General features: G+C 46.0%; 1 protein-coding gene across 1 annotated transcript in view; it reads left to right on the forward strand.

Moving 5' to 3' along the window:
• BAIAP2L1 (BAR/IMD domain containing adaptor protein 2 like 1) overlaps positions 1–15651 on the forward strand; it is a 517223-nt gene that overhangs the window by 463417 nt on the left and 38155 nt on the right. Inside the window, exon 11 of the mRNA XM_069210135.1 lies at positions 3816–3887. Coding sequence (XP_069066236.1) covers positions 3816–3887 — 72 coding nt within the window. The remainder of the gene's footprint in view (positions 1–3815; positions 3888–15651) is intronic.

A 15651-nucleotide genomic window follows, 5' to 3' on the forward strand; every position in this document is an offset into this window, starting at 1 on the left:
CCTACCTGCTTCCTATTTTTTTTTTCTTTTTAAGGGTTCCCGGTCCCACCCAGGCACCCTGACGTGCTTCCTTTGTGGGGCAGAACAGGTAGCCCATACCCGACTGCCCCTGCCAGCACCCAGCCCAGCTGGCTTTCTTCTTTGCCAGTGCGCAAACAGGCAACTGGGTTCTCCCTTACCCTCTTCATGAGGGACGGGTGCTTTATGCGCAGTCTCCACCCCCACTCCACCAGATGGACCTGGGGAGCGGAGCGAGCCCACTGCTGTAGAGGGTCCAAAGATGGGGTCCCAGTCCCTTTTTCTTTGGTGGTGCCGGGCTCCTGGCCCCAAGTCTTTCTTATGGGAACGTGACAGTGCTCCCTATCCTCTCCTCCCACTGGGAGCCCAGAGATACGGTCCCGGGCCTCCTTTTTCCTTCCTGGGAGCTGAGGGGTGTGCAACGACTCTCCCCCTCCCCCTCCCCCTTCACCTTCACCTTCCTTTGCAGGGGCCCAGAGTTTGTGTCCTGGGCCTCCCTTAGGCATAAATTGGCCTCGGATTTGGGATCCCCAGGCCTCAAGAGCTCTGGGAAGGGGGGCCCATGCATGTCCCCACCCCACCCGGCCTACTCCGGGGTAACTCCTGAAATTGCTGCAGGTGATGACAGAAGCCATAAACAACACAGGGAACAGCAGAGCAGTCCTCATATCTTGCCTTTGCTGCACAATAGTCACTTTGATTGTCCCTTTCAGAATAATGTGCGACTGGTCGAGGGCATAATCTGTTTTTTTACTGCACAGCTCATGTGCTATATAATCAGACCAGTGGGTGCTGCAGACTTTCAGCAGGGTTGCACTGTCCCCTTCACATCCACTACCCAGCCCCTCATATCCCACCTGGTTTTATTCAGATGTCAACAGATCACCCCTCTATCCTTGTGGAGGAACTTCAGTCACTACTTGCCAAGGGGCATGTAGAGAGGATTCCAGAGGTGAAGGGATGGGGGGTGCTAGTTCCATTGTTTTATTGCCCACGTGGAGGACCCGGGCCAGGTCCTAGACCATCATGTTTTGAACATATTCTTTTCAAAGGACAAGTTAAGATATCTTTTGCCTTTATTCTTATGACTTTCGAATCAAAAGGCTCTGTAGTATGCTTGGACTTTCGGGATGCAAACTTGCATGTACCCATCCTGCTGTCCCAGCAACGCTTCCTGTTGTTCTTGGTGGGGATTGAGCATTTTCAATTTCTTTCTACCCTTTGGCCTCAGCTCTGCCCCTTGGCTACTTACAGATGTGTTTGTCCCAGGTTTCCTTACCTCAAAAAATGTCTGTTGAAGATGAGCTTTCTGCAGGCAGTAATGGTCGCACTCCTGTCTTTCCTGGGGTTTTCCATCAACAAGCTGAAACCCACCAGCAGCCTATGCGAAAGTTAAACTTCATAGGAGCCTGAGCCATGTGGCTTTCAAGGACTTTCCACACTGCAGACAGACATTTGCTCCATTTGGTTGGCTTTGAAGCCCTTCGTCCCATCCATTAAGGGGAAGCTGGTTCAAGTCTGAACAAAGAATGCAACCGCCAAGTGGTACTGCAACAAGCAGAGCGGTGTGAACTCAGGCATCTTTGGCTAGGAGGTGCTGCTTCTGTGTAAATGGCTGGACCTTTAGGGGATCTTTGCAGTGGCAAATCATTTTGTGGACTCTCCGTACATCTGGGCGGATGAGTGCAGCTGGTGAGCCACAGATGGCATTTCCATTCTGAGGTGGCAAAAAGCATCTTCACCTGGTGGGACACGTCTTTGTTGAATCTTTTCCCCACTGCCAAGAACATGCAGTGCTATGAATATTGCACACTAGGGTTTGTTTCAAGGTTCCAGGGAGATGCATCCTTCCTGCGTTGGAACAAAGATCCCCTGTATGCATTCCCTCCTCTGCCTCGAGTTCTGAAGATGATCATGACAGACTGGTCTCAGATCATCTTGATGGCTCTTGACTGGGCCAGGAGAGTGTGATATTGTGATCTGCTGAGCAAAAGCATTTGCACACACCCACCCCATCCCAACCCTGCTTTTCCTGCAAGAACTTCTGTCTCAGCAATGGGCTGACCCACCATCTAATTTGCCAAAACCTAAACCTCTGTGAGGAGATTGAGCAGTTCCAACCTAGTGGGTTCGATTTACCTGCAGAAGCAGTGGATGTTGTGCTTGTGGCTGGACTCCCATCTCCCAAACATATTTAATTCAGTTGTTGGGTGAAGTTTGTTACCTGGTTCAGAGACAGTCAAGTTGACTGTCTGCAGGCCCAAATGTTGGATAGAATATTTTTGTTATAATTTTCGCCCAGCAAGGCTTTGTGATGGGCACTGTCCTTTCTGACTTTATATATTTGCCTGTTCAACCTTCGTTTGTCAAGTTGTCATTTATAATGCATTTTTGTTGGGTCTCGTACATGTCCTCTCCTGAATCTTCATGCCTCTGTAGGACTTGGTCTTTATGTTCATAACGTCATGCCCTTCAAGCTTATTGTTTACCATCAAGATGATATTTCTCAATGCAGTTACTTCTGTGTGCCATGTCAGGAAGCCTGAGGCACTGACATTGCCACTGCCTTCATATTACCTTTGTCCCCAGATAAACTTGTGTTGTGAGTTTGTGCTTCTTTTTTATCAAAAGTAGTATTGCCCTTTCAAGGAGGGCAATCCATCGCTCTCTATGCCTTGTTTGTCCTTTCTTACTTCCCTAAGGACAAGGAAAGACTTAATTGAGCCTTAAAGAGTCCTTCGCTTTTACATTGAGAGCACAAAAAACGCTAGGTGGATGATCAGCTTTTTATTGCCTCTGCTGGGGCTACGAAAGGAGAGGCAGCCCAGAACCAAACCATGTCCAGGTGGATCATTGTGTGTCTTAAGTCATACAGTTCCCTGGCCAAAACGTAGCCCTCCTGAGGGCCTTCAGACCCATTACATTAAAATCTAGGTCACCATAATGAAGTTGGCAAGGGATGTTCTAGTGTTGGAGATCTTCCAAGCTGCTTCATGGACAAATGTACACACCTTCACCAAGCTTTAATACGTAAATAATCAGGTTTGCAAGGAGGGCCATTTCACATGATTCGACTTGCAAAACTTCATGGTGCAACTACACTTCTCAGATCCTCTCTTTAGGAGTTACTGCTTGGAATCTAGTCTAAAACAAGGGAATCTGCAATTAGAGGAACAACAAGTTACCTTTGGTAATGCTGTTTTGGTGGACACGCTGCCTAAGCACTGATTCCCCTCCATGCTTCTTCCTCCCTGTTCTGTGGAGTGAACTTTTGGGGCTTTAAAGAGCTCTCAAGTTAGCTCACCCACCCTGTCACTCTACCATTTTCTCATGCATGACCTTCATCTGAGTGTGCAAAAGACTTCCAATGTAAACTGACATAATTACTCTGCACATCTGATATTGGCACCTATATACAACTCCTCGATGTCACTTCTAGAGGTGAAGCCAAGGGCCCAGCAGAATCTGATGACACCACCTGCTAGTGTTCAGGAGCTGTTATGAAATGGGTCCAGATCAGGTATGATGCCTGGGAAGATTCAGAAGATTAGTCCATTAAGTGGACTGCCACCACAGTGAGCAGTTGAGAGAGTAAATTGTTCTTTAAGTGATTGCTAGTTTTTCACAGCCATTAAATGATCACAGTACAATATTAAATAATCTTCAGTTATGTCTTTTACTGAACAAGGTGAAACATGCACTGATATTTGTTTTAGCATAATGCGATTAGTGTTTAAGAGCATTGAAGAAATGTAAAACATATGAAAATATTCCACTTCCTTTGTTATCTTTCACAGGAGAGGTTGGTTTCCTTCTTCATACACGCGGATATTGACCGAACCAACTCAAGAACCAGTGCATGTGCCAAGGTAATATATTGGGATTTGTCGAAAGTAGTAGTGTGTTGTTAAAAATAAAATCCTTCTGGCAGCCTATTTTCTTATCTTTAAAATATTATTCTATACTTATTTTGAATCACTCTTCAATCATTGTAACTTAATTTTGGTTTTCTTGGGTTAAAAGCAAAAGTTTGAGATTATTTGGTTTTTAGACACTACGTCAAATAACAAGCACTCTATATATTTATTGTAATTATGGATGTTTGTGTTATCTGTCATTAAACTTAAACTGTTCAGCTTTCTTGTTTCCTTCCATTATGCCTCAAAACTGATCTATTTTGTGCTTCATCTCCACACAACATAAAGTGACAGGTACTCCTATATCCAGCTCTGTCTGGTCACAAAGTGTCCAGATGACACCATATTGCTTCCAGTACCATAACTGCTAAAGGTTTTGCAAGAGTCTACCAAGCCTTAAAGCTGCCTTTTGAATTAGTTACCATCTCATTGTACGTTATGCTTCATCTGATGCTCTGTCTCAACCCGAATGTCACTTTAGTTACAACTCTTATTTCTCTGTGTTGTTTCAGTTTTGTCATGCTTTCTGTCTAGAACAGACTTCTCCAAAAGTAGTTGGTGAGCTACTAATAGCTCTCCAGCTACCTATAAGTAACTCTTAAGTGCAACCCAGCCTACTAAATTAGTAACTGTTGGCTGTTTGGATTGATATATGTAGCCCAAAATTCAAGGTGAGAATGTGTGATTTTCAGAACTCATTAGCTGATATTTGGAGAAAATGGCTGAACTTTAAAATATGTTTTAAACTAATATTTCAGCGATAAACATGAGGCATTGAGGAGACTGTATACTAATAGTATAATTTCTGTGTCTGGGGCATTGCAGCTGTGGTTGGTATGTGGTAATCACCCACAGGCATTCCACACTGACCGTCTTCTTTACATTACTGCTGGCAGCTGTGCCGGATACACTGAGGTGACCATTGCTCGTAATCTTTCAAGTGGTGGTCACTACTGTGAGCATGTCTGATGTGGTCACTATTACAGCACAAATATTATCAGTCTCTAGTGATCATTTTAATGGAATATAAGTATCACTTACTACAGTGAAAGCTGGAGACCTCTGGCCCAGAGGGTTCAAGCCTGATGTTGGCTGAGGCAAAAGAAGAAGCAACACCAATAGCCTAGAATCACTGAGACAGGTAGGCAGCACCATCAACAGCTACAGGAGCACATCCCAGAGGGTGCAAGCATTGTTACCTTCCTTCCCCCTCCTCCACCCACTGTCCAGTAGGGAAGAAACATCTTATCAGATATTCTACGTGCAGATAAAGGTTGGCTGATCATAAATCTGCAACCTGCAGACCATTATACACTTGCATGTGTGGAAATGAATCATGCGGAGCGTATGACCCTCAGATGTCCCGGATTGAATCTGACGGTTGACAAAACGTAACACATTCACAAAACACAGTGTGTACATGATTAAAGGATCTCAAGCACTGACTGACCTTACCACCCAACAGTAAGATGAGAACTGGCCAATACCAGGAACTGAATAGCAGGTGCCGGCCCGGGGGGCTTTCATGAGTTAAATGCAGCTGCCTCATTATCGCAGTCTCACAAGATCTTGCCCCAATGATTCTCTATGGCCACCACGGCAGCCATCTTATAGTGTGGAAAAACATTAAAACTCTGGTATCTACCAGCATTTCCACCAATGGTGAGTTTAATAAAATGGCTTTTCCCACACCTCCAAGCCTTGCTTTCTCAGAACACAAAGCAGGATGGGCTACGGTACTGCAGACCCTGACATCTGGTTTTAACTATAAATTTGCATCACATACTTTAGTAGTGTCAAGCAATTGCGTTTTTTTCATTTCTTGCAGTTATATGCTCTTGCACTTTTCCACATTTTAATTGTTTTAAGTTGCTATTTATTTTTTAACAAACTTCCTGGGAGCCCTCCGTAGTAATGGACTCACCAGACAATGTACCATCAATAGTACATTTATTGTCCAATACATGCCCCAGCACAGAAGAGAACACAAGATGAAGGCTGCTTCCGTTCTAATACCTATCTGGCGATAGACAGACTGCTGACAAGCCAGCGCTGAGAGGCTCAAGGATCTGCCGTAGCTTAAGAATCCTTGAACCGCTCAAGCGCAGAGTCTGCCTTCTCACCAAAAAGACATCCCCCGAAAAGCAAGTGGTACGTAGCCAGGCGTGGCATCGGAGGACCATGGTCGAAGAAATCTCCCTGCCCAGTGAATCAGCCCTCTGACGCCATGCCTGGCTACGTACCACTTGCTTTTTGGGGGATGTCCAGCCGAATTTAATGGACATGCCTTTTGGTGGCTCATGCCTTCTTGGTGAGAAGGCAGACTATGCGCTTGAGAGGTTCAAGGATTCTCGAGCTAAGGCCAGATCCTTGGGCCTCTCAGCGCCGGCTCGTCAGCAGTCTGTCCATCGACCCTTTTGAGGCTTTGAGAGGGGCGTGGTACCACGACAACCACAGGTTGGCCACCGTCCTCCGGCTTCACAGCATCCTGTGCGAGGACGATGTAGTGGTACCTTCTGACACAGAGGGTATAGCCATAGGTCGGCCACCACCCAGCCCCCCGCTTCCACAGCGCCCAAGCCCTCCTAGTATGGTTCTGCAAGACCATGTCCGCCCAGTTGGAGGGAGGATTCAATTTCATCTCCCTCACTGGCCGTCCATAACATCGGACAAATGGGTCTTGCAGATAATACAGAAGGGGTATTCCCTCCCCTTTCAGACTTTCCCTCCTTCTATCCCTCCATTGAAGGAACGGCTGATGGAGGATCATTTGATCTTACTTCACGAGGAAGTTACGGCTTTCTTGGCCAAGGGAGCCATAGAAAGGGTCCTGATGTCAGAAGTAAGCAGTAGTTGTTATTCCCGCTACTTTCTGATTCCGAAAAAGAACAAAGGTCTTCACCCTATCTTGGATTTAAGGGACGCCAATCTTTTCCTTAAAAAAGGAGGAATTCAAGATGCTCACTCTTGCGCAGGTCTTTTCTGCCCTAGACCAAGGAAACTGGATGGTAGCGTTGGACTTGCAGGATGCATATTTCCACATCCCCAACCTGCCTGCCCACAGGCGTTACTTGCGGTTCAAGTTGGGCCATGAGCACTTTCAGTTTGCTGTGCTCCCCTTCGGTCTCACCAGTGTCCCTCGGGTGTTCACCAAGGTGATGGTGGCAGCTCATCTGCGCAGGTTAGGGATTTCAGTCTTCCCCTACCTCAACGACTGGCTGTTGAAGGCTCCTACCCCCCAGGCTCTCGTCAACCACCTTCAGACTACGGCAGTCCTCCTGCATTCACTGGGGTTCACTATAAACGTGCCAAAGTCACACCTGACTCCCTCTCAGAAGCTCCCTTTCCTTGTAGCTGCTCTGGACATAGTGCAGTTTCGGGCCTTTACTCCCGAAAAGCGAGTCCAGGATATTCAGGTTATGATTCCAATATTTCAGCCTCTATCCTGGATTTCGATGAGACGGACTCTGAGGCTGTTGGGACTCATGGTTTCCAGCATCCTATTGGTCAAACATGCCAGATGGCATATGAAGGCTCTGCAGTGAGACCCGAAGTTCCAATGGGCACAACATTTCTTCCTGTTGGGAAAGGGAAGATAGTGCAGGTGTTCACGGACAACACTACTGCAATGTGGTACTGCAACAAGCAGGTCAGTGTGGGGTTGTTGACCCTTTGTCAAGAGGCTCTACATCTCTGGTCATGGCTGGAACACCAGGGTATAACTCTGGTGGTTCAACACCTGGCAGGTTCTTTGAATGCCAGAGCGGACAAACTCAGCCCGCGATGCTTAGCGGATCACGAATGGTGTCTCCATTTGGAGGTGGCGCAAGGACTCTTTCAACAGTGGAGAGAGCCTTGGTTAGATCTGTTCGCCTCTGAAGAGAACGTGCAATGTCAGCAGTATTATGTGTTGGAGTTTCCAAGGCAGCTATCGCTAGGCGACACTTTTCGGCGCAAGTGGAGAATAAAGTCTAGGACAACCAGGCCCAAGTAATCCTAGTGCCTCCGGATTGAGCACGAAGAGTCTGTTACCCAGAGCTTCTCAAAATAAGCATCAATCCTCCAATCAGGTTGCCTCTTCAAGAGGATCTTCTGTCTCAGCAGCAGGGGAAGGTTCTCCACCCGAACCTGTCAACTCTGCGACTTCATGCGTGGAGGTTGAGTGGCAGCAGTTGATGGTTTATAACCTCCCTCCCAAAGTCTGTGATGTCATTCTGGCAGCCAGGCATCCCTCTACCAAGACAGTTTACGCCTGCCGTTGGAAGTGTTTTGTATTATATTGTACAGAGAGGTCTATTGATCTTCTTTCTTCTTCTTTCTCTAATATCATTCTTTTCATTCTGACATTTGCCTAACAGGGATCCACCTTAGGGACTCTTAAGGGCTCTCTTTCTGCCTTATCGGCTTTTCTTCGACTGCCTGATCAACCGTCTTTGTTTATATCTCCTATTGTACAGAGATTCTTAAGAGGACTTGTACATATGTTTCCACCTACGCCTTTTGTTATGCCCCAGTGGGACCTTAATCTGGTGCTCACTTTTCTTATGTGTGCTCCTTTTGAGCCTTTGCATAATTGTCCTCTCCAGCTGCTCACTATCATAACAGCCTTTTTAGTGGCAATCACATCTGCCAGGAGAGTAAGTGAGATACAGGCTTTATCATCAAAACCGCCGTATCTCACTTGATATCCTGATAAGGTAATACTCAGAACTTGTGCCTCTTTCCTCCCCATGGTGGTGACCTCTTTCCATCTGGGTCAGAACATCACCCTGCCCACCTTCTTTGCTCCACCGCATCCCTCTAAAAAAGAGGAACGTCTCCACCATCTGGACCCAAAAAGAGCGTTGTTGTTCTACCTTCACTTCACAAAAGAGTTCTGGGTGGATGACCAACTCTTTGTGGGGTACGTTGGTGCAAAGAAGGGTCAGGTAGTTCAGAAACGAACCATTTTGCACTAGGTCGTTCTCTGTATTAAAATCTGCTACACATTGGCTAAAAAGCAGTGTCCTGAGGGCTTGAGAGCTCACTCTACAAGTGGGAAAACTGCTACCACGGCGTTAGCTCGAGGTGTGCCGGTCCTAGACATCTGACAGGCGGCAAATTGGGCCTCCTTGCAAACGTTTGCAAAACACTACTGCCTGGATAGCCAAGTGAGGAGAGATGCCCATTTTGCTTGCTCAGTCCTACAGGACTTTGTTGTATAAAGTATATGTCCGCAGCCCACCGCCTGAAGGTTATGGCTTGGGTATCTATTCTAAGGTGAGGAATTGGCAGCTAGAAGTCGTTATCAGATGAACAAGTTATTTAACTTCAGTAATGGATTATCTGGTAGAGTCTCTATCTAGCTGCAGATTCCTTACACCCACCCATCTGCGGCTGTATTATGTAGTTTCAGATTTTTACCCTTTTTCAGGGCATGTCATTTCGCACAGACACACGGAGAACATTGGTTCTTCCATGACTCTGCGCTTATAGTGTGGGAAGTTGTGGAAAAGAACTGACGTACACACTGGGGTGGTGTCTATATAGAAGACTGTGACATCACAGACGGCTCCAACCACGCTGACGATGCCACGCGGAGCCGCACGACGCAACCCGACAGCGCGTGCAAGGAACTGCTCAGCAGAAACAATTCCGGATTCAAAGCTGATGTCAGGGAATTCTAAGGTAAGGAATCTGCAGCTAGATAGAGTCTCTACCAGCTAATCCGTTACCAAAGGTAAGTAACTTGTTCGTCAGCAGTATTGCATGTTGTCGTTTCCAAGGCGGCAATCACTCAGCGACACGTTTCGTCATGAGTGGAGCTGAGGCCTCCTGTACACTTTTTCACCTGTACCTCTCCTGCCAAGGTTTCTCAAGAAGATCTAGAGCGACCAGTCCCAAGTGATCCTTGTGGCTCAGGACTGGGAATGGAGATTCTGGTGTCCCGAGCTTCTGGAAATGACCATCGATCCATCGATCAGGCTGTCCCTTCGGGAGGGTCTTTTGTCGCAGCAGCAGGGGATGCTTTCCACCAAAATCTGTCAACTCTGTGCCTTCTTGCGTGGAGATTGAGTGGAAACAGTTGACAGGTTTTGATCTTCCTTCCCTAAGTATGCAATGTTATCTTGGAAGCCAGGCGTTCCTCCACAAAAACGGTATACGCCTGCTGTTGACAAAGATTTGTAAGATATTGTACAGAGAAGTCTATAGATCCTCTCTCTGCTTCTCTTTCTGATATTCTTATTTTCATTCTTTCCCCTGCCCAACAGGGTTCCGTCTGGGCACTCTGGAAGGCTACCTCTCTGCTCTATCTGCCTTTCTGCGGCTGCCTGATCAACCCTCTCCATACAAGTCCCCTATTGTAAATAGATTTCTTAAAGGGCTTGTACATATGTTTCCCCCTATGCCCTATTTCATGCCTCAGTGGGATCTTAACCTAGTTCTCACTTACCTCTTGTTGAGCCACTGCACAATTGTCGCCTCCGGCTGCTTACCATAGAAACGGCCTTCTTAGTGGCAATAACATCTGCCTGGGGGTTGAGTGAGGTACAGGCCTCATCATCTAAGCCACCCTATCTCATAATATTTTCAGAAAAGATAGTGCTATGCACCCATGCCCCTTTCCTCCTTAAGGTGGTGACCCCATTCCATCTGGGTCAAACTATCACCTTTCCCACCTTCTCTGCTACCCCACATTGTTCTAAGGAAGAGGAGTGACTCCACTGGCTGGACCCAAAACGAGCGTTTTCATTCTACCTTGACCACACAAAAGAGTTCCGGGTGGATGACCAACTTTTTGTGGAGTATGTGGAAGCAAAGAAGAGTCGGGCAGGACAGAAGCGGATCATTTCACACTGGGTCGCTCTCCGTATTAAGATCTGCTACTCCCTGGCTAAGAAGCAGCCTTGTGGGCCCATTCGACCAGGGGAAAAGCTGCAACTAGTATTGGCACATGGAATCCCAGCACTGTACATCTGCCAGGCAGCAACATGGGCATCCCTGCACACGTTTGCCAAACACTACTGCCTGGAGAGTCAGGTCCGCAGATACTGGCATTTCGCCCATTCGGCCCTGAAGAATTTTCTAGTCTATAACACTGTCTGCAGCCCACTGGCAGGAGGATATGGCTTGGGTATCTAATCAAAGGTAAGGAATCTGCAGATTGAAGTCTTTTTGAGATGAAAAAGTTACTTGCCTTCGGTAAAGCATTATCTCATAGATACTCTCTGTGGATTCCTTACAAACACCTGTGCCCCCCTCTCTGTGGACTTGTTTACTAGGGTTAGAGTGAACCCTTTTTCAGGGCACTAGTTTGGAAACACATGTGCCAGTTCTTATTATAGCTCTGCGCTTCTGGTGTGGAAAGTTGTAATTAAAGTAACTGGTGACCGTGAGCCTGAGTGGCGCCTATATAGGTGATGTCAGAAGATTACCCATTAAATCAAACTTCCACAAGAGCAGATGCCTTTTACCCAACTCCCTCCAACAGATGCGTGCTCAGACTTTACTGATTATCTGAACCCTGCATCCGCTAGGGGGAATGGGAATAGAAAAAGACAGACCGCCTCCAGATCGAGTTCCAGCCTGTGTTTCCCACTTGAAGACAGGATATTCATTGTGTGTCTCTGAAAACCTGCACCTTTCTTCTTATTGTGATTTCTTTAAAGGCAGGACCTGCAGTCGGGTGTTAAGAGCATAGATAAGTACATTCCTACCACGCATTCAACTGTTCAGCCATTCACATTCACCCAATGCTATCGTTCTCCTAACCCGGATCTTTTGAGAGACTAGCCTCTCTCTTTAAGTGAAAATTGTTAACTTAATATCTTCTTTTCTCCAGGAGTCAGAGTTTTCCAAGGTTGTCTGGAGAACAGTCCAAAGGTTCACAGATATACAAACTACTAATGTCTTTTACAGGGAACGAAAACTTCTTCTCAAGGTTCTGTTTTTTCAATAACAGTCGCTAGGAATTAAATTGAGCAATGAGGTTTGTCTCGAAGACTGACAAGTCTGCAAAGCAAAGAGTTCTTGACTTTATATGTACATATATATATTTGCAAGCCTGGAAATCATACATAAGGATTCCTTACTGAAGTTGCTTGAAGTTCTGTAAAGCCCAAACTAATTCTCCTCAGAAAGCAGATAGCCAATTGTTGGCAGAAGGAAACAAAAATTCAGCTTCTTCAAGAGGGAAAAAGTAGCTGGTGTGCACACCTTAACAACAAAGATAATTAAATACTCAAAACTGGAAGAATTCTCTATTAAACAAAGTGCCTCAGGAACACTGCTAATTTTCCTCAGGATGACAGTTGAAGTGCAGGGCTCCCAGAGAGAAACAGCTGGAGGGAAGCTTCAGCATGAGACTAAGGTAGAAACACTAGAGCGCTAACCTCACAAGGATTTGCGGCCACCATCTTGAGTGGCTGTTAAACCTGAAGAAGCTAGTTCTAAAGAACAGCCTCTGCAAGAGCCACCGGGAGAGAGGACGCCGCTGCAACCAACGTGGGTACAAGGAAAAGGGGAATTGTTTTTGCTGAGGGAAGAACTTAACAACACTGACAATAGTTTTCCTGACAGGTGACCTCCAGGTCACTTCCGGTGCCAACGACCCCATGCGGAGCCGAATTGAGCCACCGGACGGTGCGCGTAAGGGGTATTGTTCAGCAAAATTTTCCGGATCCAACCTGACGCCTGGGAAAATCAAAGGTAAGGAATCTGCAGCTAGATGGTCTCTACCAGATAATGTGTTACCAAAGGTAAGTTACTTTCTTTTATTCTGACCCTCTGGCCGACATAGTGCAATCGTTCAGCCTTGCCTGGTCTTCTACGCTGACATCACTCCGTCAGCTCCTTATTTCCAGACCGTAGTAATTACTTTGGGCAGCTGAGATGATTCCTTTCATCTGTGGCAGATAGGATGGGTGGTAGCGTCCTTAAGCTGAAGGAGAAGAATATGAAACTCATGGTCTTGGGCAACACCCCATAGCTTTGGACTTCAGCTTGATGGCCAGTCACTCTTGGCACTTTCCCTCTGCCAGAGCAGTCAGGAATGAACCTCAGCATCTGGTTCAATGAAAAGCTTTCCTTCTAACCTCATATTGGGAAATTATCACCCTGCAGCTTTGATGTGCTTAGAACCTTGAGGAAGAGCCCATGTGCTTTTCCTCTATACACTCAGAAAATAATGTTACAGGCAATTATTATATCCTGATTGGACTTCGGTAAATGTAATTCAGGCCTCTTTAACATGATTGCAAGTCGTTCAAAATGTGGTAACTCATCTTCTGTTATGCACCCCTAAATGGCAGTCAGTGTCCTAATTGGCTCATCTCTATTGGCTACCTGTTGGAAAGCACATGAAATTCAAAGCGCTCTTCTTTGCCTTCCACTTTTCCTCCTGCTTGGGTCGTATTTCCTCATGACACTCAGTTAAATCTTGCACTCGCTCACGAGCCCGGAGGTCCTCCACCTACAATTAAGCCTGAACACCCAGTTGCTCCTTTCCTTATTTGGCCTCCAAGCTCTGGAATTCTCTCCATCTTCAATTGCCATTGTCCCACAGCAGAATGTATTTCACAAAACAGCTGAAGGCTTGTTATTATTACTAATTTAAGAGCTGGCTGCCTTATACAGTAAGAGCTAGTTTTCAGAAAACAGTTGAAGACTTGATTGCTTTAATCATTTAAGACCTGGTTGCCTTATACAGTAGAAGCTAGTCTTGCAACAGTCGGTCTACAGCCCTGAGAAGCCTATTTTGGGTAGCTTTATCGTTTTGCAAATGTGGAAATAGAAATAGAAAATAGTCTATTCACTAACTGGGCTCTCAAGAAGTATAATTGTTTGTTCAAGAGGAGAGGATGTTTTCTAGTAGTCTGAAGTTTAATAACTATAATGAACCTCAGATGACACTGTACTCAGTGACTCACCAGATCTTGTTACCTCTTCAGCATAGGGTCTTGAAATGGTAGTGAAATGGTCATAGATCAAGAAGTAAGAGTGTAAGTTTACGTGTGTGTGTGTGTGTGTGTGTGTGTGTTTCGTAGCTCATCCACCTAATTTGAAACAACCTAATATGCAGCCAATGATGCCGAATTGCTGGACTCTTGAGTCCCTACTCCCCAACGACCACCATAGCTCCAATTTCTGCTGCATACCATGTGGGGGGGGGGGGGGACTCCCTGATCTTACATCTGCTGAATATTGACTTCTGCTTAGTTTTCCCTAACATCTGCTTCCATAAACTGTCAGTCCTTTAGATGTTTGTTCTGACTACAAGAAACACCCTCAGTTGCCTCTACGTCAGTGAAACAAAACTTAAGAATGAACTGCAAACAAAAGAACATTTACGCAGGTGACCCACATAATCAGTGCCTTTATTGTTTTTATCCTTAACACCCCTGACATCCTCTCAGTAGCCCCTGTAAGTCATCCACAACAAAGACCTTTCCGTTGATAAAAAAGCAACCACCATAAACAGTCGCCCAAGAAGATCCAGTTCAAGACAACACCTTTGATGATGACACTGTTGATGACAGCAAGAACTTTATCTACAGTGACCCTATTGATGGCAAATACAGTGGCATCCTTAGCCACACAATATTTTGACTACCAACTCCAAATGAGTAAAAAGCATTGGGACAAGGGTATTTTCTTCCACCAATTTAGCCGTTATGTCCAACAATTTCTCCGACTCTTTGAGGTTCAGTAGCTCATGTCCTCCCGGATGTGTCAGCAGGCTTTCAACCTGTCCTAACACAAACTATATAAGGCAGTTGTAATGTTGCGAAGTTCACAATTCGTTGTGGCTTGGATATCACTGATTTCATAGGTCGAACCATTGGCACTAGCATTGCCATTGCCACCATACCTTGATGAGATCAGGGTTTTTTTTAGGTGGAGTCCAGTTGTCTGTCATGGACATGCCTTTTTATGAGATTCACCTGTTTGGGGACAAGACAGGTTCCACTCTGGAGCAGTTCAAAGAGAGCAGTGCCACATTACGCTCCCTCTGCTTATCTGCCCTGTGACACCATCTGCATCAGCTGTACTGTTCCTTTCAACTGTTTAGGTAGAAGTACCTAATACTGATACCTAATTAAGCCACAGCAAAGTAGTCAGCAGTTTCTCAGCCGAGGCTTCCACTGTCAAGATGAGTAAACCACTCACCCTACTCTCCAACCCCCACAGCTCTATCTGCCAAACCAATTTAGCTTGCCCTTAGTGGAGCACAGCCACACAGTTGGAGGCAGGATCCAACAATTCTTGCCAGGTTGGCAGACCATAATATCATCTGGGTGGGTCGTGCGGATAGTCCAGAAGGGGAACACCTTTCCTTTTATCGCTACTCCACCACACCTTCCACCATCACTGAAAAGACTGATGGAGAATCATCTTTCCATCTTTTGGCAGAAAGTGCAAGCCATTGAGTGCAGTTGGGCTCCCAGTCTCCACCTTCATGCTTGGAGTTTGAGCAGCAACAGCTGAACATCTTCAGCCTTCCTCCGGAGTTGGTAGTTATCATCTTGGCAACCAGGCATCCCTTGACAAAAACTTTATATGCCACCAAAGCTTTGCTTTGGGCACAGTTAAAGGATATCTTTCTGCTCTTTCGACCTTTTTACGGTTGCTGGAAGAGACCTCGTTATTTAAATAACCAGTTGTGATGTGTGTTTTTTTAAAGGCCTACAACAGTTGTTTACTCCTTCTCCCTTTTGTCATGCCACAGTGGGGCCAT

Source organism: Pleurodeles waltl, chromosome 10 (assembly GCF_031143425.1).
Source record: "Pleurodeles waltl isolate 20211129_DDA chromosome 10, aPleWal1.hap1.20221129, whole genome shotgun sequence".
In the NCBI taxonomy this organism is placed as follows: domain Eukaryota; kingdom Metazoa; phylum Chordata; class Amphibia; order Caudata; family Salamandridae; genus Pleurodeles; species Pleurodeles waltl.